Source organism: Telopea speciosissima, chromosome 1 (assembly GCF_018873765.1).
Source record: "Telopea speciosissima isolate NSW1024214 ecotype Mountain lineage chromosome 1, Tspe_v1, whole genome shotgun sequence".
Classification (NCBI taxonomy): Eukaryota; Viridiplantae; Streptophyta; class Magnoliopsida; order Proteales; family Proteaceae; genus Telopea; species Telopea speciosissima.
In genome coordinates, this window is record NC_057916.1 from 15,163,897 (window position 1) to 15,186,877 (window position 22,981).

Here is a 22,981-nt window from a genome sequence, read left to right on the forward strand (position 1 = left end):
TTTTAAACTAGCATATTCTGTCATATTTCTGTCAGTAAGCATAAATAGGAAATTTCATGCATCTTAACACATTTGTATTAATTCAGATCAATCTGAAATATTCGACTGTAAATTCTTACTCTGAGGTGGAAATTTCATGCATCTTAACATGTCATCCATCCTAAGGTTAGGTTCCTTATTACAATAGATTTCTTGCTGTAAATGGAAAATTAGGGTTTACTCAGGTTTTTAGCATCTTTCATATCTTTAGCATGTATATTATTGAGTATACTAACATTCCTTATGGCGCAGCTGGAATGAGGTAAGTTCCCTAACTTTCCTCACTTATTTTTATTTACTTTCTTTATTAGATTTAGTTTCCTTTTCTGTATGCTAACCATGCAACGCGGCAGGAATTCTGTAAGTATTTCTTTCCTCCTTTAGGGTAGATTTACTTTCCAATTTTGGTGTGCTATATGTGTGATTTTAGGGCTTAAAATATTTTATTTACTAATTAGAATGTCGAGTGTAGAAGACCAGTTTTAACTGGGTGGACCGGGGTGTCTAACACCTTCCCTGGACCGTAACCTGACACTTACCCTAATCTTATGGTTCAAGACCAGTTTTATTTGGAGTTAACCAAGAACAAAGACCAATTTAAGTAAAGATAATGAACATACCATCCAGGGCCCCAGATCCTCTAAATCTAGGTGGTGACTCCCTTCCCCACAAGTCTGTGTGGGACCATTCTCCGGACGCGTATCCACAATATGTTCTTTCCTTTTATTGATAAAATCAAATTGAATCCATCTCTCTTTGTTTTCGTTATCAATAAAATCACCACTGATCAAAAAAAAAAAATTTGATTCCAGCTGCTTCTGGTTTTTCTATATTCAGTTTCAACCCCCCCCCCCCAAAAAAAAAACCTTTGAAAGCATCTAAAAATATTACTATAATTGAATACAGAGTCTGTCGTCAGCAAATTCTATGTGGAAAATTCCCCTGTTTCTATTCCCACCTTCATTCCTTTTATCAAGCCCAAAAATGTAGTTATATCTGATTAACCAGCTCAAGCAGCCAGCTAAAATGCAAAAGAAGAATAAGAAGAGGTCGTCTCCTCTTAATCATAGTTATCAAGGTGTCGCCAGTAGCCATGGCGTCCAGGCTCCTTGGTCGCCTTGTACACCTTGGGCGCCATGGCGATGTCGCCTTGATTTTTTACCCTCTAAAACGCCATGGTCACCTTCCCGCCTTGATAACTATGCTCTTAATCCTCTGCTAACCATGAGAATTTTCTGTGGGCCTCCATCAATCAGAAAGGGTAATGTACCAGCAGGTTCATCCATTTTCTCCACTTTAAAAATTACATAACCACAGAGTCCACACCCTCGTAATAACTAAACACAATGACTCACCACGAAAACTAGACTCCCTAAGAACACAGAATCTTCAGAAATACTTGCAGCATTGTAAAATCCTTCTTGACCTTCCTAACAATTTTGACTCTTGGATCCACATCAACTTGTGTTTTGTGTGTTTGATACATGTATCCTTTCTTTTCTGTTTAATTTCTGAATGTTCAAAGTTGGGCAAAGTAGACTCTTTAGGTGCACGAGCACCACTGTCCATATGGTCCATGATGAGTCACTTGCCGTCTAGCTCAAAAATTCCTGCACAAGGGTTGGACAGTTCACAGAATGGTGACTCCCCATTCCAAGTTGCAACTACTTAGCGGCACAATAACAGGCATGGGTACATCTAGATAATTATGCTCATTCTATAATCATCAATCTGAAGCATAATTAAAGATTTTGCGAAATTTCACCGATTTCGCGAAATATTTCGGTGTCTACATTTGTCCAAACGAAATAGAGTGCGCTACTGAAGGAATAAAAGATTTCGGTCAAAATTTCAGTGTTTTGCCGAAATTTCGACGATATATCTTGTTTTGGCGGAACTTCGCCAAATATTTTGGTTTCTACATTTGTCGAAATGAAATATAGTGCACTATGGTCGAAATTTCAGTGTTTTCGGTCAGTCAGAGTGGAATGCATCCGACGAGACGAGCTCCGTGCCACACAACGTGAGAGAGAGAGGACCGCCTACAGATATGAGGCTAACGGGTAGTCAACCATTAAAATCCCAGAGAGAGAGAAAACGAACAAGAAGACAATGAGGGCCATATGCCCCAGTCAGAGAGAGTAAAGTGGTGGTTGCGAACGTTCGCCTTACGAAAGAGTTCGCCAAGAGAGTAAAGTGGTGGTTGTAAACGGATCGGATTCGGCTCGGATAGTGCTATATCCGCATCCGCATCCGATTAGCTTTCGGACGGATTCGGATAGTGCTAAACGGATACGACACGGATACGGATCGGATATTTTATCCGTTTACATGTAAATATAGCTTTTCGGATAGCTATAGTCTATCCATATCCGCATCCGTTTAGCTTTCGGACGGATTCGGATAATGCTAAACGGATACGGACACGGATTCGGAAACGGATTTCGGCTATTCATTTACAACCCTACGTGACACTAACTATCTTCCTTCTTCGGTTGTATTCCATCCCGGGACACACGATCAGTTTCCCTCTTTTCTTTTCTCGCCTATAAGTAAGGGGAACTAGAGGTGATAAAGAAAGAAAGGAATGGCCTCACTCACTGGCTTCCTTACAACTAGAAGAACCGGACATGGAAGTGCCTATGGAGTACGAAGAGAAAACTTTACCCTGAAATTACAGTTAACCAATATTACAGCAATAACCAAATTCAGAGAAGCCAAATTTTGACCGAAACGATACTTTAGCTTTATGATAAATATTATATTTCGAACAAAATGGGTTGAAATTCACTGGTTTCGACAGAAAACCTTGGGAAAATTGTGGTATTTCATATTTGCATTCTTGACTCCTGTATCTTTGACTCTTTGTAATGAACCATGTGATGTATAACGTTTGATAATTATGAAATGGTTTATAATTGAGAAAATTGCACTCCCCTCTCCCAAGTTTTAAAGAATAAAGATTCAATTAACCGGACCTAAAACTTCCGGTGAACGAAATCAAAGAGGAGCAATGGCCGTGCCCGTACTCAAGACCTGCAACTTCCGGCGAGGTATTCAAGACCTGCAACTCATATTCTCTTCTTCTTCTTCAAACCCACCTGCCCCCACCCCGTTGCAACCCCATCCACATAGGCTTACCCCCCCCCCACCCTCTCCTCTTATTTTTCTACTTTCATTTTCCTGCATCCTCACCCGCCCTCACCCCTCTGCAACTCCACAATCTAAACCCTAACCAATAAAAACCCTAATCTGCCAATCTAAACTCCTCTGCAAATCTAACCCTATTCACCCCTCCGCAACCCCTCTGTAAACTCAAAGCTTGACTTTAAAATTGCCTCTGCAACCAACACCTCACCCGCCCCCACCCCTCTGCAACCCCGCCCTGAAAATTTCCTGTTGGAATCAGTCTCGGGAATTGGGAGAATGACTTGTGTCAATGTGACACAAGCCCAGCTTTATTTATAATATGAATAAGAATGTTCTAGAATGAGTACAAGACCAAAATATCCCTATGGACAATACTACCCTTGTACCCATATTACCACACTCCCCCTCAAGTTGGTGCATAGATATTAATCATGACCAACTTGCTAACAATAGAATTGAAAGACTTAGGACTTAATCCTTTAGTAAACACATCAACAAGTTGATCATCTAATGGAACAAAAGAAATACACATCTGACCACTGTCAAGCTTTTCCTTGATGAAATGACGGTCTATCTCCACGTGCTTTGTCCGATCATGATGAGCAGGGTTGTGAGCAATGCTTATTGCAGATTTACTGTCAGAGTATAGTCGCATTGGAATCTCAACCTCAATTCCAAGGTTTTGTAGCAACCCTTGGAGCCAAAGAGCCTCACAAATACCCTAGGCCATTGCCCGGAACTTAGCTTCTACATTGGAATGAGCCACCACGGTTTGACTCTTACTCCTCCAGGTAACAAGATTTCCTCCTACATAAGTATAGTAGCTAGAAGTTGAAAGCCTATCATCGGATGACCCAACCCAATCAGCATCTGTATATGTTTCAACCTTCATGTGATTATGAGGTGAAATCGAAATCCCATTCCCAGGTGCAGCCTTCAAGTACCTTAGAATTCTGTAAACAACATCCAAATGGGTAAAATAGGGGTCACGCATATACTAGCTCACCAGACTTACTGCGAAGGCAATATCTGGACGAGTATGAGACAAATAAATAAGCCTTCCTACTAATCTCTGGTACTACTCCCTATTCGCTGGTTCTCCTTCTTTTGACCGAAGGTGACAGTTAGGCTCTACAGGAGTTTCAGTTGGCTTACATCCCAACAAACCTGTCTCAGATAATAAATCCATGGTATACTTCCTCTGAGATAGAGAGATTCCTTTGTTAGAATAGGCAATCTCAATACCTAGGAAGTAACTGAGTTTACCCAGATCCTTGATCTCAAATTCGGTGCTCAGAAATTTCTTCAATAACTCAATCTCCTCCTGGCTGCTTCCTATGATAACTATCTCTTCAACACACACGACCAGCATAGTTACATGTGTGGTAATCCTTTTAATAAATAATGTGTGATCTGCATTGTGCTTGAACCCAATGGAGACCATTGCTTTATGGAATCTACCAAACCATGCCCTAGGAGATTGCTTCAACCCATAAAGAGCTCGCTTGAATTTACACACCTTTCCCTGAGTCTTCTGAGAATCAAAGCCTGGTGGAATCTCCATGTAGACTTATTCAGCCAATTCACCATGCAAGAATGCATTTTTTACATCAAGCTGAAATAAGTCCCATCCCTGATTTACTGCAAAAGATAGGAGCACTCTCACAGTATTCATCTTGGCCACTGGAGTAAACGTCTCCTAGTAATCTATCCCATACGTTTGGGTAAAGCCTCTAGCAACCACCCTTGCTTTATATCGCTCAATGCTTCCATCAGCCTTATGTATTACAGCAAAGACCCAATTACACCCTACAGCTTTCTTTCCTAGTGGTAGCTGAACCAGATTCCACATGTTATTTTTGCCTAGGGCTCTCATCTCTTCCTCCATAGCTTCTTTCCAGTCCGAGTGTGACATTACCTCCTGCCAAGAATTAGGAAGAGAAACAAAGGACAAGGAAACAAGAAATGTCTAGAAACTAGGAGACAAAGAGTCATAGGAGACCACATTAGAGACAGGATGATGAGTACAGCTACATTTACTTTTCCTAACTGCAATAGGAAGGTCAAGAGTAGGATCACTAAAGAGGTAGAGGGTTGCTTACCAGAAGGAAAAGGATCAATAGCACCTAGAATCGTGTCAGTCAATTGAGTAGGAGGGATGGTAGTAGACTTGTGCTGTTCTTGTTTCCTCTTCCTGCCATACACTTTAGTTTGCTTATCTTCCTAGACCTTTTTTAATTTTGGGTGAATAAAAAATTCATTACTAAAGAGAGAGAACTACAGCAGCCCCCTTCGGGGGAGAAAGAGAAAAGAACCAGAACCTCAAACAAGGGAGGCTTGGAAAGAGATAGAGGAGAGGCCCAAGGAGATAACAATAAGCATGTTCCTTGGGGTGTCAATATAAAAGGATGGAGGAGCAGAGGAGAGCCTAGCTTTGATTTCAAAGAAGATAGAATCCCAAATCTGCTAGTGAGACCGAGACTTGGAGGTCCATTTCCGAAGGTTTCGCTCCATCCAAATGTGGTTAATGACCGCACAAAAAACCAACTTGCCAACTGTGTCACAAATAGAAGATCCAACAAAAGTCTTGTCTATCCAAAGCCACTCTATATTGAAGGGAAGAATTCTCCGACTTCTGGGCCAACATTTAGCTAAAATTCCCTTCCAAATAGCCGAAGAGAAAGGACAATCAAAGAAGAGGTGCTCAGTATCTTCCTCATTGTTCCAACAAAGGCAGCACGAAGGAGAGACAACAATCTGGCGATGCCGAAGAAAAGACTGCGTTGGAAAGCAATTGGAGAGAGCTCTCCAAGCGGTAAAGCAGTGGCAAGGAATGTGATGCTTGAACCAAAGAAGATTTCTCCAGGGGACTAGAGGGCCCTTCGTTCGAATGTGATCCCAGATTCCCAGGCAGTTCTAGAACTAAAAGAACCTGTCGAGGAGGGCACCCACATAACACAGTCGCCTCTCCCAGAAGGGCTTCGAGTGATAGAGGGAAGAGCTGACCAAATGTTGACTAGAGTAGGTGCGTGGAGGGCACCGGGTTCCAACCAATGGGGCCAAGAATAGCAGTAACCTGAGAGTCTCTAGGGAAACCCGACCTGTAGATGGTTCTTGGGCTGACCAGGTGGAGAAGGATGCCCATGGGGTGCCAATAGTCCAACCAGAAGGAAGTAGATGTGCCATCTCCAATGCGAGAATAGATAGCTCCTTGGACAAGGGAGCGAGCTTCTAATATCTTACGCCAAACCCAAGAAGCATCCGGGGTTATGAAGACAAACCATAAGGAATCATGCTTGAGGTGCCTTGAGTAAATCCAATCAACCCAAATACTTCTCTTTTGTTGGGGAATTCTACCCCTACCTCCATAAGTGTTTTGATGATAACAAACATATCAGACATGGTCTTGTATGCATCTTTATGTCAACAGGCCAATAAGTCACCAAAATAGAAGGCACAAAAGCAAGACAATCAAGACAAACCATTGAAGTTCGAGACCCTGAAGACGTGACAAAGCTTGTCAAGTAAAGAATATCTCGAAAGATCTTTTGAAGATTGAAGAACGTCACATGAAGAAAGAAAGACGAGATGCTCGTGTGCACATTCGTAGACACATTCACTGCATGCTTGTAATGGCATTTGCATAAAATCGATGAAATAAGCATGTGCATCATTTAGGGACCTTAGGAGGTTTTAATTGAACCCCTTTTGACCTTAAAATATGTTAGAATTGGTTGGAGAAGGTCCCGAACCAATCCCTACAGTCAAACTGTCAAAATCAAGCCTTGATTGGGATCCGGTCTGTGATCCGATCGACCGGATCATAGGGTATACATCGACCGGGAGTCGCAGTAGCCTCACTGGTACTTTCCCATATATGATCCGATCAACCGGATCAAGTGGGACGATGATCCGGTCGACCGGACATCGACCGGATGCCACTTATGCCTTCAAACTGCTAGTTTCTAACGGCTAGTTTTTCCAACGGCTATGATCCGGTCGACTGGATCAATCTTCAGGTCGACCAGATTGGTGAAAAATAGATCTGTTAGAGCATATTTTGCACATGTTCTAAAGGCCATTAATGAGCCAATAAATAGAGAACATGTCAGACATTTTCACCCATCCACTATAGTCCAAAATCCAACTTTTGAGAAAGGTGAAAAGTGAATTATTGCTCTCATTATTGAAGTCTACTTGTCCACATCTACATCAATCAAGGTTTGACTTCAAAGCTTAAAAGACCTTCACATGCTTACACTCTAAGGAATAAGTCTTAAAGAAGGTTTTCATTGTGCAAGCATTCATTTGCATCATTTAGCACTTGCAAGGAGTACACATCACACTCCTTGCTTAGGTAATCTTTACCTTTATTCTCTTTTTGTTTTAGTTTATGCTTTTAAGTTTATAAAGCATTGTTGCATTAACCTAGACTGTACTTAAGTTTTGCAAGGATCCTCTTATCCTTAAAAGATTCGGATTCTCTTATCCTTAAAAGATTGGGATCCTCTTATCCCGTAGAAAAATATTGTGAAGGTGTTCTTCCCACCTACTGTACTGAAAGAAAGTAATTAGTGAATTCTCTTAAGGTTGAGCGGAGTGGACGTAGGCTAAGTTCAGCCGAACCACTATAAACTTTGTGTGTCCTTCATTTGTGCAATTTCCCTCTTTCTATCTTGTTTAAATTCAAGAAAATTTAAAAAGGACAAAAATTCACTAGTAATAACCTATTCACCCCCCTCTAGGTTATCCAACATCTTTTTGGAGACAATCTTCCAGATCAATTTGATAATACCTGCCATGTTAACCTCTTTGATTCTCCGAATACCCAAACCACCCTCTTTTTTTGGAAGGTAGACAGAAGCCCCGCAAACAGGGCAGAGGAATCTAGAGGAGTCTGTGCCTTTCCAAAGAACAAAAGCCATCAAGGATTCCACAGCTTCGATGGTAGAGTAAGGCAGCCCATAAATACCAGACCAAAAGATGTAAGAGGATTCCAAAACTGATTTGATAAAAACTAAGTAACCCACATAAGAGAGAAGTTTGCCTTTCCAGAGCTGAAGCCTTTTCCTAATGAGATCCAATATAGGAGTGCAATGATGAGCAGAGAGCCTAGTAGGAATCAGAGGGAGACCCAAGTATTTGACAGGGAACCAGCCAATAGAGAAACCAACTTTCTCAATGAGGGAGGCTCTCTCCATATCCCAACGAGAAAGAGAAGAGATTTAGATGGATTGATGCACAAACCCGAGATATCCTGGAAGCGCTGAAGACAAGCCATGATAGTTTCAAAGTAAATGATAGAAGCTTTGGAGAAGATCATCGGGAGAAGCTACTGCTTTGATGTTGGCCAACTGGTAGTAGGTTCCAGCTGCTCTTTCTGTGATGCTATTTCGACCTCGTAAAAGAGGTCATCTGCAAAAGCCAATTGGGAGAGCTTAAGGGCTTTACACTTGGGGATGGGGGAGATGAGGTTTTGATCCGTGCAGGTTTGGATATCTCTTGATAGAACTTCCAAGGCTAAAGTGAAAATATAGGGAGAAAGCGGGCATCCTTATCTGATTCCCATAGATGTAGAGAAGTAATCTGTTGGGCCTTATTCTCCCGTACTGGCTGAACTGTGGTTCCTACTGGCACAAGAGTCTCCCTTGAAAGAATGGCGGCAGCTGGATTTTCAGGACTCGAATCCCTAGATCGATTCCTTTGGCTCTAATGCCATGTTGGAACTAGTCTCGAGAATTGGGAGAATGACTTGTGTCAAAGTGATACAGGCCCAGCTTTATTTATAATATGAATAAGAATGTTCTGCAATGAGTACAAGACCATAATACCCCTATGGACAATACTACCCTTGTACCCATATTACCACATTTCCCACACCTATTACTTGTAGTGGTTAATAATGGTTGTACTCTCTGGCAGGTTGATGTACGGGTACCCTGTCTTTAGCCGAAAATGGTGAATCACATTGAGTAGTGTATCATCAAGAGCATTGGGGCGTAAAATGGATTTGTGCCTCTCAGGGCTCTGCAGCCGGCAGGTGTAGCTCACCGTCACACATCATAACCAAAATTTTACAACCTTGAAATTCACCGCAAAATAAAAGCTAACATGGTGACAACAGCCACACATCATCATGGTTCTAAAACTCGTCTCGACTTGGAGAGATCTCGGCGAGTTTCTCGGTTTTCTAAGAAACCGAGACGAGATGGCATATGGTACATAAAAGCGCAACATCTCGGCGAGATCTCGGATCTCGGGTCGAGATCTCGGGTTGACCCATGGAAATGACCCTTCTACTATGTATTTACTTACCTAACTCGACAGAACTCGACATATCTCAGCGAGATCTCGGATTGACCCATGGAAATGACCCATCTATTTACTTACCTAACTCGATAGAACTCTTATATGCTTGTTGTGGAGCACTATATGCAACATTACAGCAACACTATGTCATGGGAAGACTATGTGACACTAGCGGGGACTGAATACTTGATTCAAAGTCATTTTATGTGATGATAGTTGTAACACTGTTAAACAGATGGGTGTATCACTTTCACATTTCTAATTCTTATGTAAGTTGTTTAGCTACTAATTGAATGTTTTGCTTGCTTTCTATTACTAAATTATGTGTAGAGTAGGGTATTTTAGTATGTCATCGCCTACCAACCTATGGTCCGAATTGAAACTCATATTTGGACTTTGTTTTTGTAAAATCTGATAGTGTCATTGTGTTTAAATGGCCTAAAATAGGCTGAATACCAAATTTCAGACCCAAACTAGATCTAAAACCCTCTGAGTTGAGGCTTCGAGTCAGAAAAAATAAATGCACCAACTCGGTGAGATCTCGACTCGACTCGGTTTTTCCAAGGGCCAAGTTGGTACTAAGACCCGAGTTTTAGTACCTTGTACATCATAACGAAATGCTAAGAACCAATACTTCTTAACTTCAGCATCTATCCAACAATCTTAAAATTTAAATAGTAGAAAGCCCAGAGTGGCAGTCAAGAAATAATCCCCCTGGGTGTACAGCTTCTTAATTTCACTCTGAATTGAAGCAAAAAATATCCAAAAAAATTAAGGTTTCTCTATGGGATTTATCAATGTTCTGAAACAACTAAATCCTAAAACCTATATCACAAATAGAGACTCATCTGGAATGCAATCAAGGGGAAAACCGTACCTCAGTTTCGCAGATACCAGAGGATGAGGAGATCGATGGCACTACTGATGGTTGGTAAGTTTCAACCCAAGAAGAACTTAGGAGGAGATCGATGGCACCATTTCAGGTCTTCGCAGGTTCCGGTTAAGCTCACAAGGTGTATAGGACTATTTGCAAGAGAAGATTACCACCGGAGAGGAGAGTGTTCGAATGAACGAAGAAGAAGAACTACTTCTTCGTTTCACTTAGTCTCTTATTATTAGGGGGGTAATATTAACTACATAAAAGTTTTTTTTGGGTTTAAATGAATATATTAAGGCTGATGTCATCACTTACAGTTTTTTCACGGAATTGATATGGTTGATAAAATCTTTAAAACTTAGGGGAGGGGAGTGTAATTTTCTCTTAATAATTTTATACCTATTCATTCCTAATGCATATTTAAGTTGCTTTAATTGAATTACATGTATTATAGTACTAAATTTTGTGTGGAATGGGCCATATTAAAGAATGCATAAAGCACCGTACAACGCATATTACCAAACTAGGGTCTGAAGACAAACTACCATTTTGGGTGAGTTCTTTTTAAATCTAAGGATTCCACTATGTTTAGAAGATGGCCTAAAATAGGGTTTCCTAGATGTTTTGGGACCTGATTTGTCCATTTGGGCCTCGAAACCCTCCACCAAAACTTGCACCCGAAATTTCAGTGTTCCGCAAAATATTTTAGTTTCGAGCCTGGTCAAAACAAGGCCTGAAACCTCGAACTATGATCTGAAGCACAAGCTGCCACTGATTGCAACTAGATCCAGCAGTCATTTTGGCTATGCTAATAAACCAATATATAACCAAAAATCCTTCAAGATAACTAAAACATACCTGTGGCCCTGAATAATATTTGGATAATTCTTGCACACATTCAGAAGCAGAGTGTTTGCTCTCTTGCCACATTGTTCCGTTGCCATCCAAAAGTTCTACATACAGTTGTTTCACTTCAAACTCAAGCTGCAATATGCAGTTATTTTTGTAATCAGAAAACAAGGTCCAAACTTCTAAAGCTTTTAGCAAATAAATTTGCCTCACTAGATTCATAAACGGACAAAATTTGCAGGGAAAGGAATCATCACTTGTGAGGTCCTCAAGAAGAAAAATACTATGCTCTCTTCATCTATCTGATGAGCAGTTCCTGCAGAAGTAACTATGTCCCTTAATTTTTTGTCACTACTCTGCAAGTTAATAAAATTCAAATTAAAAAATTGAAAATGGTGTACCCATCTTCAAACAAACATTAAGCAAAACAATCAAGAAGCTAGAGGCTATTCAACATCTCACAGAGTCAGTTGTAAACTTGTATGAGCATCACTGAAGCAGTCTACAACAAAATATGTAAGCTAATACAATAGCTGAAGCCTTACTTTTTTTAAACCAAAGTTATCACAGTTCCAGTTTCCTCCATAGGAAGTGATAATGATAACAATGAGGTGGTTCAATTAATTCATTCAGCCAAGAATCATGGACTAACTGTAACCCAGATAAGGAGTCACACATGTCAGAAAAAGATTAGGATCAATGATTTCTAGACATTGTCTAGATGAAATGATGGAAAGGGGTGGATGAGCCGTTTAACATCAATAAGATAGAAGCTCGCGAGGTAAGAAAAAATTAGTAACGCCGGGCTTAGAGGCCATCTCTATAATGAAATAGAGATGGGCAGGTACCAAAGTCATCGGGTATGTAAACCAGTTATGAGAAGGGGTGGGCTATGCAACAAGGGAGGAGGATGAGAGGAGATAGAAGTGGTGAGTATACAACACAAGACATAGTTGGAAGAAGATTGGACATTGTGATACCCTCAGCCCAAGGAAGAAAGATCAAATCTGCCATGATGACAACAGGCCTGGCTTCAAGGACTATAAATGAAGGCTCTAGTATTGAGCCCAGATTCCAGCCCAAGCTCAGAAACAATCCCGAGCACAAGCCTGAGCATGAAGTTGCATGCACTATGTCGTAAAGAGAAAAAGCCGTTCGATTGTATATGGGTCCACATGGTTTCCACAAGTTTGATAATAGAAACCCAAGAGATGAATCTAAAGTCATAAAGTCATATGCTTTCCAGAAGTTGCAGCAGGCCTTCTTTAAGATTTTGGACTGCAGTCCTACATAAGGTGTCTCTCATAGCTGGATTTCATATCACTAGATGGGGTTTGATAAGGAACATATAGGGTTGAAACAGTTTTATTACAGGTTAAGTGATTTGGGAGTTATGATCAGCCGTAATTCATTTTGCTTTGCAGTAACAATATCCTACTGCAATTGTAAATCAGCTAACAAGCTAGGGCTTGGTTGGATTACAGATATATTATCTTATTGGGCTGTTAGGGAGCTAAACAGGTTGTTTGAAACTTCTAAAACTTCTACTTCCTTAGGTGTTAAGAGTTGGGCTCATTTCAAGCAAGTACTTTCTGCTGTGCCATAGCAAGCAACTTTATATTACTCTACCCCAAGAATGAATTTGAACATCAAGGAAGTGTTCACAAACTCTCTTCAAGGTAGATTCCTCAAAGCTTGGGTTAATTCATAAGTATTGTCTCTTTTCTACTTCTCTTCTTCTTGCTCTACATTCTGCTTTCTGTTTTTCTATTACATACAGCCATGTTTGGTATCGAATCTCAGATTGTCCAGATCTGTACTGATAACAGGCAGGACCAATCCCATCTATCATGTATACTGGATTAGCCTACTCCAAACAAGGATTCAAAGATCATCTGACATTTGTGAGATCAGCCAACAAAAGTTAATCTTAGCTAGGGTTGGTTGGACAATTAGAGTTAATTTCAGTCAAGGATCGGGCCATCTTAGCAAGAGGGTTTGGTCTTCAAGAATTATTCATGTCATTAATAGGAAATATATTTGCCAATGTATGTCATTGCTAAGAGAGTTCTTGAGAAGTCTATACAAAGGAGTAGTCAACCTCATCTAAAATTGAAAGTCATTGACCATTTCAATGATTGAAATTGAGATGTACTGTAGCTACCAGTTATTTAGATCTTAGGAACTACCAAGGTTAAATCAATATCTCACTCTTCTACTACTTTCTTCTTCTTTCTTCTTTCCTACTTCAAGGTTTTCTTGATTGGTATTGATCATGGAGCCACAACAGTCTACTTTCTAATTCTCCTCACTTCTAACCCATCCTTGAGACCTTAACCATCTTTTTGGACTATTATATCGATCACTCCTATATCAATCCATAGTTGATGCCCAGTTGTTATAGCGCCACAATGAGCACCATATTACAGGTAAATTCATTAAATTACGCAACCCAAAGCTTAAGATATTAGGTGCCGAGACCAAGATGGTATATTCCCACTACTCCTCCCCCCCCCCCTTCATGTGTTGCCCCTCTTTTTGAGTGGCAGCACATACGGTATGTGTGGTCCTCTTGGCCTCTTTTGGCTAGTCATACACGAATGGTTCCGATACTTCATACCATGTTGAATTCTCAACCCAAAAGCTTAAGATATTAGGTGGAGAGGCCTAACTATCATATTCCCAACAATATTTGTTATATTCCACTTATTTTTCCCGATCCCAGGCATATTTTCCATATTACAGGTATATTTCCTTTAGCATCTGGGCATGGGCGCCTAAAAACATAAAGTGATTGGTCATGTTGGGCATTGAGACTTGCTTGTCACCTAGGTGACAGCTTGACAACAATAAATTTACTTGTTAACCTAGACAGCCTACAACCGTGGGAGTTGGGACCTAGTTTTCTTTGATTGGTGATCTTTGTTGCATCAAGCAGCAAACCTCTGTTTTTTGTAGACTTTGGGCTTGGGGGTCATAGGTGAGGGTGGTGGGAGTTCTCAAATCATTGATTTTTGCATACTTATTTTTCCTTTTTTATTGGTAATTGGTGTTTAGCAGAGTTTCTCTTGACTTGCTGGGCTGTGCCTATTTCCTCTTACTACCTTTAATTTTTTTTTTTTAACTCTGTTTTCCCTACTTTGTTCTGTTTGGATCCATGTAGCCAACCCCATTAAGTTGGGATAAGGCTGAGTTTGTTGTTGGTGGTGGTGTTTGTCTTCTTTGAAATATAAAGATCTATATATGGATTATGAAAGATTACATTCCCCAATGCAAATGAAAGGGAAAAGGCTGGAACACACAAATTATGCATTTTGCATTCTTCTTTGATGACGTCACAGGGAGCAGAGTGCTCTGGTTTCTCTCTTTCTAACCCCCTTCTTTCTTTTTCTTTTCTTTTTTTTTTTTTTATATAAAGTCTTGTGAGATGGGGTAAGTTTGGGGTGCATTCTCTTGAACTGGTTTTATCTCCTCACTCTCTTTATATTTTCCTTTTCATTTTCTTTCTTCAGCTTATATTCTCTGCAGACCATGTCTCCTTTCAAGTTTTATGCCGTGTACAACTTTCAAGCTTTTCAGAAAACTTTGCGAGCAATCATGAGAAAATAAACAAGAACAACAGTGACAACAAGTCCAGCAGCAGCAGCAATAAAAACAAAATTATGAGAGAGCCCATGATAAAGAGCATACAGATCTGTGAAGCAGCAACCAGCGGAGTGAAATATTGCAATTCCTAACCAAGGATAGAAGAGACTGGGAGTTATTCAACACATAATCCCTTGTCAGAATACCATCAGAGAGAAGCGAACATATTTCAAACGTAAGATCTTTAACCTGCCGATAACAAGGAAATCCAATCACTGTCAAGAAGCAATAATTCCACAATCATAAATACAAAATTCAATAACATCAGAGAAACCCAAGATAAAATGTACTTGCCCCATCTGGATGAGGATAGAAAATACATGTTAGATTGTTAGCAACGTAAGCAACATTAATTTAAGGGGAAAGAATTTTCCATTCTTCCAAAAAAATTTCCATTCTTTCAAAAAAATCTTCTCTTCATTTTTACAAGGATATTTCTAGCAGATGTTTCAAAGGATACAAAGAGAGAAAAACAATAATAGTTATTTTCGAGTCTTTGGAACGCTTTAAGTGGTAAATAAATGATTTGGTTGACTTAGCATGTATGAAATATTTGGAAATCACAGTCATATGTTGTAGTGGCCTGAATTTATTTTTTTTTTAAACCCTAAACAATTTGAGGAAGACGAGGGCAATGTGGTCAACTAAAACACAATTTAACGTTTTCAGTCACCAGTTAACGGACTGGGTTTTTTTATTACTTCATTTGGAAAGCAAGGGAGTTGCATGAAATTTTCCAAACCTCCAGGGTGAAAGTGTACAAAAGTCATACCTCAGGGGAGGTACGTGAAATTTTCCCTTGAATAAATGTGTGGAGTCGACCAAGCCAATGAAGATATACTTGGAAATAAAGAGGTTTACTATGCAAGATGTACTTGAGAGATACATGATATTGCCACTTGGAAGTATCTTGAATGTGTTTTATAGAGCATAGGAATAAAGAGAGGCAACAAACAAAATAATCTTCTCTTCATTTTTACAAGGATATTTCTAGTAGATGTATCAAAGGATACAAAGAGAGAAGAACAATAATAATTAAAGTTTTGAGATTGAAGGGATGGTGGTAATTCTCACTTTTGTTGTTTGCAGATGACAGTATGACACAATAGTAACTTATAAGCTAATTAGGTATGTTCCTTTCCTAAGAAGTCTACTTAAACTATTTAAGAGGATAAGGAATCAAGGTGAATCTATGCAAGAGAGAACTTTCTAACATCAATTACGAGGCTCAGGATGAGTCAAGCTTCGCAGGTATCTTGGATTATAAGGTGAGATGGCATCTTAGACTACCGTCAGGGGGTAACCCTAGAGTTGCTAGTTTTTTTAACCTTGTCATAAGAGGTTTCAAGAAAGCAAGGAAGAGAACTGGTTCCTAAATGTTGTAAAGGCAACACCAAGGCATCACCTTGGGCAGCCTAAGGTATCTATTTGTATCAACCTAAGCAGGGCATAAGGCTTCCAGCTTTGCAAATAGGAGACAAGGCAACACCCTGCGCATGGTTTTTGGAGACACAGCCATGTGATTATTAGGTTCACAATAATATGTAAACATCTCAATCGAGTTATGTAAACACATATCAACCCACATCGATTGAGCTAAAACAACCAAAGGTACTTACTTAACTGCTTTGACATGTAATAACAATATAAAATACATATTTTGCTTTCTATCACACATGATACATGTATTAGCATAGAAGAATGGGAAAATTTGAACCCCCTCAGTGCTTGGGGTGACCACCTAGACTGCCAGCGAGGCCATTCCCTAGGATCACCCAACATTTTGGGAAAACTAGCTCCTTTGATGAGGAGGGGTAAGTAGGTTTGACATTCACATGTAACTTGAAGCAACTTAAAGGCCATCTGAAATTTTACTAAAAAATAAAAGGCTATCTGAAAGTTTGGGACAAGGAACTCACTGGTAAAATGATATCACAAACATATTCTTGGAGACAAAAGCACATAACAGTTAGATTGAGTTGTTGAATGTAGACAAAGAGGATTGTCTCAGTAGCAAGGGTGAAGAGAGAGAGATTTGAAAAGGAGTTGGTGTTCAAAACACAAAAAAAAAGAATTCCATGGAGGATAGGTCAAGAGACATTTGGTAAGAACCTGAGGATAAAAATTTTCAACTTTTCCAGGAGTATGGAGATCCAACGCAATGAATCAGCTAGGTTAAGGTACAGTGATGCAATGTGTTAGTGGTCTTGTACAAAATATGCCTTTAAGAGATGCCAAGGACCATTTTTTGGAGCAATTACTTTCATTTAGTTTACTGCATAAATCAGACATCATTAAATCTGAAGAGAGGGACAAGGAGTCAAGGACCCAAGGATGCTAAAAGATCATAAAGGTGTGTATTCAAAGGTCCAGGAATTCCAGAGAAAAAGGATATGAAAGATGGAAAAACTTTCCAGCCTATAAACCTTTTCTTTTTCTTCAGTTAAAAAAGTGCAATTGTACCAATCCAAAAAAGAAAGGAGCAACAGTGTACTCTTCCCAATTGAAAGAAGTAATAAAAGAGTGCCCATTCCATTGCCCAGAAGTCAAATTCCAATCATAGATTTTACTGTCCACTGTTGGAAGTCAGAAGAAAGTCATGCAACAGAAATGTCAATAACTGTTTCCATAAAATCACATTGTTCTGGGAACAGTATATTACATATTTTACGCACCAACTATTCTAAATAGAGCAAAAACAGCTTAAGCCACTGGCAACCAGTAGAAGATTGAAACCAACCTTTGAGTAATGAAGCTGGCAAAGATCACGAACAAACAATGAGGAAAGACAAGAGGATATGGACGCTTTTGCTCCTTTATATGCATCCCATGATGTTGATAAATCCACAGTAAAGTACATAAAAAATGGAACCACCCAAGAATCTTTAAAGAACCGATCAATAATCTCTCGCATCACAAACCCATTATGCAGAAACTCTGGTGAATAGAACAACAAAACATACAACCATCCAGCTTGTGATGCCAATGCCACAGTCCGGTGCTCAGGATCGGGGTAATGGCAGACCAGATTGTACAAATCACAATCCCTCAGGCAAATGATAACAGATTCCACAACCTGCTTTGGGAAAGGAAATCGGAGTAGAAGATCTTCAGGCTTTTGAATAAAGACTATTGAAGAGCTCCAAGGAGGCGAATGAGTTTGATGAAGTGGACCCAATGGAGATGGGTGAACACGACATAGCAAACACATGGGTTCAATATTAGGGGCATTGAAACAGCGAACATAGCGGACATGAGCAACAAGCAGCTTTTCTCGTAAAGAGCCGCCCATTCGATGCTCCAGAAGTAGTAGCAAACACCCAAATAAAGCTAATGATTCTGCAAGCAACTGCCGTCCTTTCTCGTTGGACAACACTATCTCCATTAGAGAGGCTCCTCCCTGTGGAACAAGGCAACACCGTAAACAGACAATAACACATAAAATACGCACCCAAATGAAGAAAATGATGATGATGATAGTGATGAGTTCTTCTATAATCTGACCAGTAAGTCATTAAGACATTTGAGTAGTTCTTGATGGTACGTCACAATGCCATTTGCTAAAAGGAAAAAACGCTGCATAAATACAGAACAAGATTCCCGAAGCTGGTCCTCCAGCACCTCTAGTTCCCCGTTTCCTTCGATTGTCGCCTCAAAATCATCGGGAGAATCAAAGTACCTAACAGAGGAACCAGAATCAAGTAAGTAACCCAAAATCGTCCACGAACCCGTGAATTCTAAAGAACAACCTAAAAAAGAAACCATCAACTTGAATGCATGTAACAGGAAGAGCTGCCCAAGCAAACTGGGCCAACCCAAAAATTCCATACGGTACTCCATAGTAGAAGTAATTCACATTCAAAATGAGTCGCAGAAACAAGTTACAGCCATAGAATATCATTCAACTTGTTCTCCATAGCTAATCCCAAACCAAGCAAGGGAAATTGTCGAAGGATCCAGTATGAACAAAGCCGAGATCGTGTCTATATGAGTAGTGAAATTCGATGTAAAAACCAATTTTAGAAAATTAAAAAGGAAAAGAAAAAAATAAAAATAGCAGAAGAGGACTGACTTCAGATCGAAGAGCACGGGATCGTAACGACCACCGCGAAACTCAGGAGGGATTCGACCAGATAAAAGCAAAAGTTCTGAGATTAGGGCTTGAGCTCTGCTTGCGAAGTTGAGGAGCTCTGGAAACAATAATTCTTGGTCGGATTTCTGCAGCGTTTCGTCTTCCCCTTCGTCTCCGGAAGGATTCATTTTCAGCGAACCCGGTCAGCACTTAGCAGTGGAAAGGGAAGGAACAAATTGAGATAAATGGTGTCAATGTTGTCCCGGCATAGTGGTTCCAATCCGAGGTCGTTAAGGCTGCTTTTGGTAACGGTCTGAACAAAACAAAGAACGTCTGTTCTTGATTAGAAACGTTCTTTGACGTTTTTAGTCTGGAATGACGTTCTGAGACCTAAAATGAGCGTTTGGTAACGGTCTCAAGAACGTCGTTCAGAACGAAAATGGTATTTGACATAATCTGTTCTTCCAAATTCGATATTAATTACAATAATATCATTTTCTTTTAAATTATACCAAAAAATACTTGTAAAATCTTTTTCTCTTATCAACCTTAGGATAAAATTAAAATATTTCATTAACATAACCAAAGTAAGTATAAAATTATGTCAAATTTCAAATATGCAATTAAAATTGGGTCCTTGTGTGGATTAGTGACATATCTGACTATGCTATGAACATTTGAATAAAAAAGACCTTGGTGGATTCGAACCATCATCCCTTTGGAACATGCTCCAAGTGCTCTACCAATTTGAGGTAAAGACCCATCAAGTATAAGCTAAGAAAACCTTTAGTGCTAAGAAGAAAGATACAAAATTATAGTACAAGATGAGTTAGTTTAGTGCGTTTACAACTCAAGAGATTTAAAAATCTTACAATCTTACACTTTACATTGAATTATTGAAGAGTTAGAAGTTAAAAGAAACATAAAGCAGCAAATCAGAGAAGTAAAAACAAGAAAAAGTCTTTTGATCGATCCCCATTATTTGAATGCATTCACCATACCAAAACCCAGAAGAATACAAACCTTAAGCATTCCCTCTCTGCTCACTTGGTGCCATATATATTCCTAACAACTTTCTCCAAAAGTGGTTTCTTACTGCTTACATCTTGCTTTTAATTGAATGATGTTCAATTCAAAACAGGTGCATCTTCAGTACCTCTTTTGTTGATGCGTTCATATTTAATCTTTCTCTCTGTTTTTCTCTTCTACCTATGAGAGCAATATGGTCGATCAACTGTCACTTGCCCCATTCCTGAGCACTTGTAAAGGTTTACAGGACAAAATTTAAACAACACATTGAAAATATTAACATATTACATATGGTGAAGTTCAAGGAAATAATCAAATTCAAACACAAAAACCATATCCGTTGACTATGCAGCCTACCGGACAAGATAGATAATGAATGAGGTATAGATATTTGAAAGCAACTATAAGAGCTTCCTGTGATTCACATTAAAACCTTGCTTGATTAACACAAATGAAGAATTACATTACAAAAATGAAGAATTTGCTATTCAATCGCCTGGTGATTATTTCAACTGATGACAGAAGAAGCAAGATCAAGGCCACTCCCACCCTTCTCTCTCTCTCTCTCTCAAGATCACCGATTGTGCTTTTCAATATTCTATTTCAATAAACCTCTGAATTTGACTTCGAGTCACTTTGAATTTGCAAAATGGGTTATCTCCAATATTCCCAAGAGAGGATAATCAAAGAAGTTCAACACAAATGGTCAACTAGGTAACGAGGCAATCTCAGGGATAACAAAGAAAAGTTACTACAAGATATTAGCAATTGAAATAATCACCACCATCACCAAACAAGACAAAACTGCAAAAGTGGAAAGTGAGTTTATCTCCAATATCTGTGAAGTGCATAATTCATAGAAGTTCTGGAAGAGTTAAATTGGGAAAAACAAAGAGAGAGAGAGATAGAACCAAAAACCTAAAAATCAATTTTGATCAAGAGAATGGATAAAATCCATACCTTTTGGGGCTGATTCCTTTGAATTTTAGTGATGGTGATCCAATTCATGAGAAAAATTGGGAGTAAATGAAATGATTATGTCAGATCTTGGCTATTCAAAGCCAAAAACAAAAATTCACACAATAGAGACGATAGGGAGAGAGAGGGAGAGCGAGACACAGAGAGATAGAGAGTTGCAGAGACTGAGGGACAAACCCTAATAACTACTCCAGAGAGAGAGGAAGAGAGCAAGATAGATAGAAAGAGATAGCGCGAGAGAGAGAGAGAGAGAGAGAGAGAGAGAGAGAGGAAGAGGGAGCGAGAGAGATATAGAGGAAGAGAGAGTGAGAGAGGGCGAGAGAGACATCAGTGAAGGAGATAGTACCCTGCGAGGAAGCTCCCAAAAAACCAGATAAGGTTCCTACTTGAATCCCAGTGTCGAACAACCAGTCTTCTTCACGGATTCTCCTTGAAAAATCACAGCTTCTCGATTTTTTACCAAAAAAATGACACAGAGAGTATGAGAAGGAGAGAGAGAGACAGAGAAAGGGAAAGAGCGAGAGAGAGGTGCAGAGAGTGTGAGAGATAGAGAGGGAGAGATCTCACCTAGGGTTGCAGAGGTTGCAGAGCAAGTCCTTCCTTCGTCGTCTCCCAAAATTGGTGCTAGCAGAGCGAGAGGTGTGAGTTTCGTGATTTCTCTAAAAAATCACAAGTTTTGTGATTTTTGTCCATCGCGTCTCGTTCTTTGTTCTTTTGGTGCTTAAGACCTCCGGTTCGTTCTAAAAGAACAAAAAAACGAACTGCAAAACCAAACACTTTTTGATGTTTTTTTGTTCTTTTTGAACAAAAGAACTGTTCTGAACGTTACCAAACGCACCCTAAGTCGTTGAAGCTGCCGGTTGCTAAATTGAAACTATCACACGTGATGTATTTACCAAAAGGACATGTCAACTTTGAAGACCAAAACGAGTTATGGTTTAAAAAACAAAGAAAAAGAAATGCTACCTGGTCGGGTGTCTGCATTCAGACACAGGGTCACATGAAATGATCGCTGCGTCCTCATGAATTTTCGCATGAAGTAGAGAAGTCTATTTGAAGATCAATCTTTTACTTCAATAAGACCAAATGGAAAAACGCCTCAAAACTTAAGTGGCTAGAACATCAACAAGTGTTCATCTTCGGTGTTGAAGACCTACGAAAGAGTTCAATCATGTAACTTCTACCCCAAAAAAAAAAAAAAGTTCAATCCTGTAATTCTTTTGTATTCTCAAGTTATATGTGATTCTCATAGCTCTTGACCCATAGGGCATAGCCTCTAAAGTACCCAAATATGGCTTAATGGTTTAACCTTAATTAGTAGACTTTGCTATGGTTGAAAAAAATTTTGGAGTTATATTGGCAGTTTTTGATTAGGTGTATTGACCTAATAACCATGGGAGGTCATATAACAAAGTGTCAGGCCATTACATGACTAAAAATTCCAATTGGTCAATGCTAACCGAGGATAATTTTATTCTGCACCTTGTTCTTGCACTTCATGCGACTTCAAGGATAATTTAACTGGTTATGCAGTTGAAATTGGACCTAACTCAAAACATGAAAGTTGTAGCTCTTTGAGTCTAGTTTTGTATAGAAAAAGAACCAAATCAACCTGATCTCTAGAGACTGTTTTTTATTATATTATTGAGTGATTGTCGAAGCAGACTGTGTGGCGTTGACTTGATCAATATCATTTGGAGTGAATTAGTCGTGATATCAGTTTTAAAGTGTCAAAATTCAAGCAGAGTTTGTTCTGTAAAGTAAATGACTTACAAAAGTTTTTTTAAAGCAAATTGTATAGAATAATTATAATGTGGTCATATAGTTCAACTTGGAGATTGTAAGGATTTTATCCTATTATGTATTGCCCATACAACCAATATTGATTTATTAATTAGCCCATTATTTGATTCCATTTCGTTTCCTTACTTGGATTCTAACTAGATGATACTCATTCCATAATAGTTAAGTTAATTGGGGAAATGAAGTCTTAAATCTATTGTTTTCCTTCTAGATGATACTCACTCCATAAT

General features: G+C 39.3%; 1 protein-coding gene across 9 annotated transcripts in view; it reads right to left on the reverse strand.

The window, feature by feature from the left end:
- The window catches only part of LOC122645947 (WASH complex subunit 5-like), a 157,072-nt gene extending 137,883 nt beyond the window's left edge, over window positions 1–19,189 (reverse strand). For 4 of the 9 annotated variants that reach the window (XR_006330545.1, XR_006330546.1, XR_006330544.1 and 1 more), the window contains exons 1-6: window positions 18,946–19,189; window positions 18,374–18,552; window positions 17,610–18,269; window positions 14,915–15,058; window positions 11,482–11,580; window positions 11,234–11,359 (exon numbers count right to left, since the gene is read on the reverse strand). Coding sequence is in view for 6 of the 9 variants with exons in the window: in XM_043839412.1 (XP_043695347.1) it covers window positions 11,234–11,359; window positions 11,482–11,580; window positions 14,915–15,058; window positions 17,610–18,269; window positions 18,374–18,552; window positions 18,946–19,129 (1,392 nt within the window). In the remaining 3 variants the exon portion in view is untranslated. Of the gene's footprint in view, window positions 1–11,233; window positions 11,360–11,481; window positions 11,581–14,914; window positions 15,059–17,609; window positions 18,270–18,373; window positions 18,553–18,941 lie in introns of all 9 variants that reach the window. The other 5 variants (XM_043839394.1, XM_043839403.1, XM_043839387.1 and 2 more) reach the window with 2 other exon arrangements.
- Window positions 19,190–22,981: the final 3,792 nt, after the last annotated feature.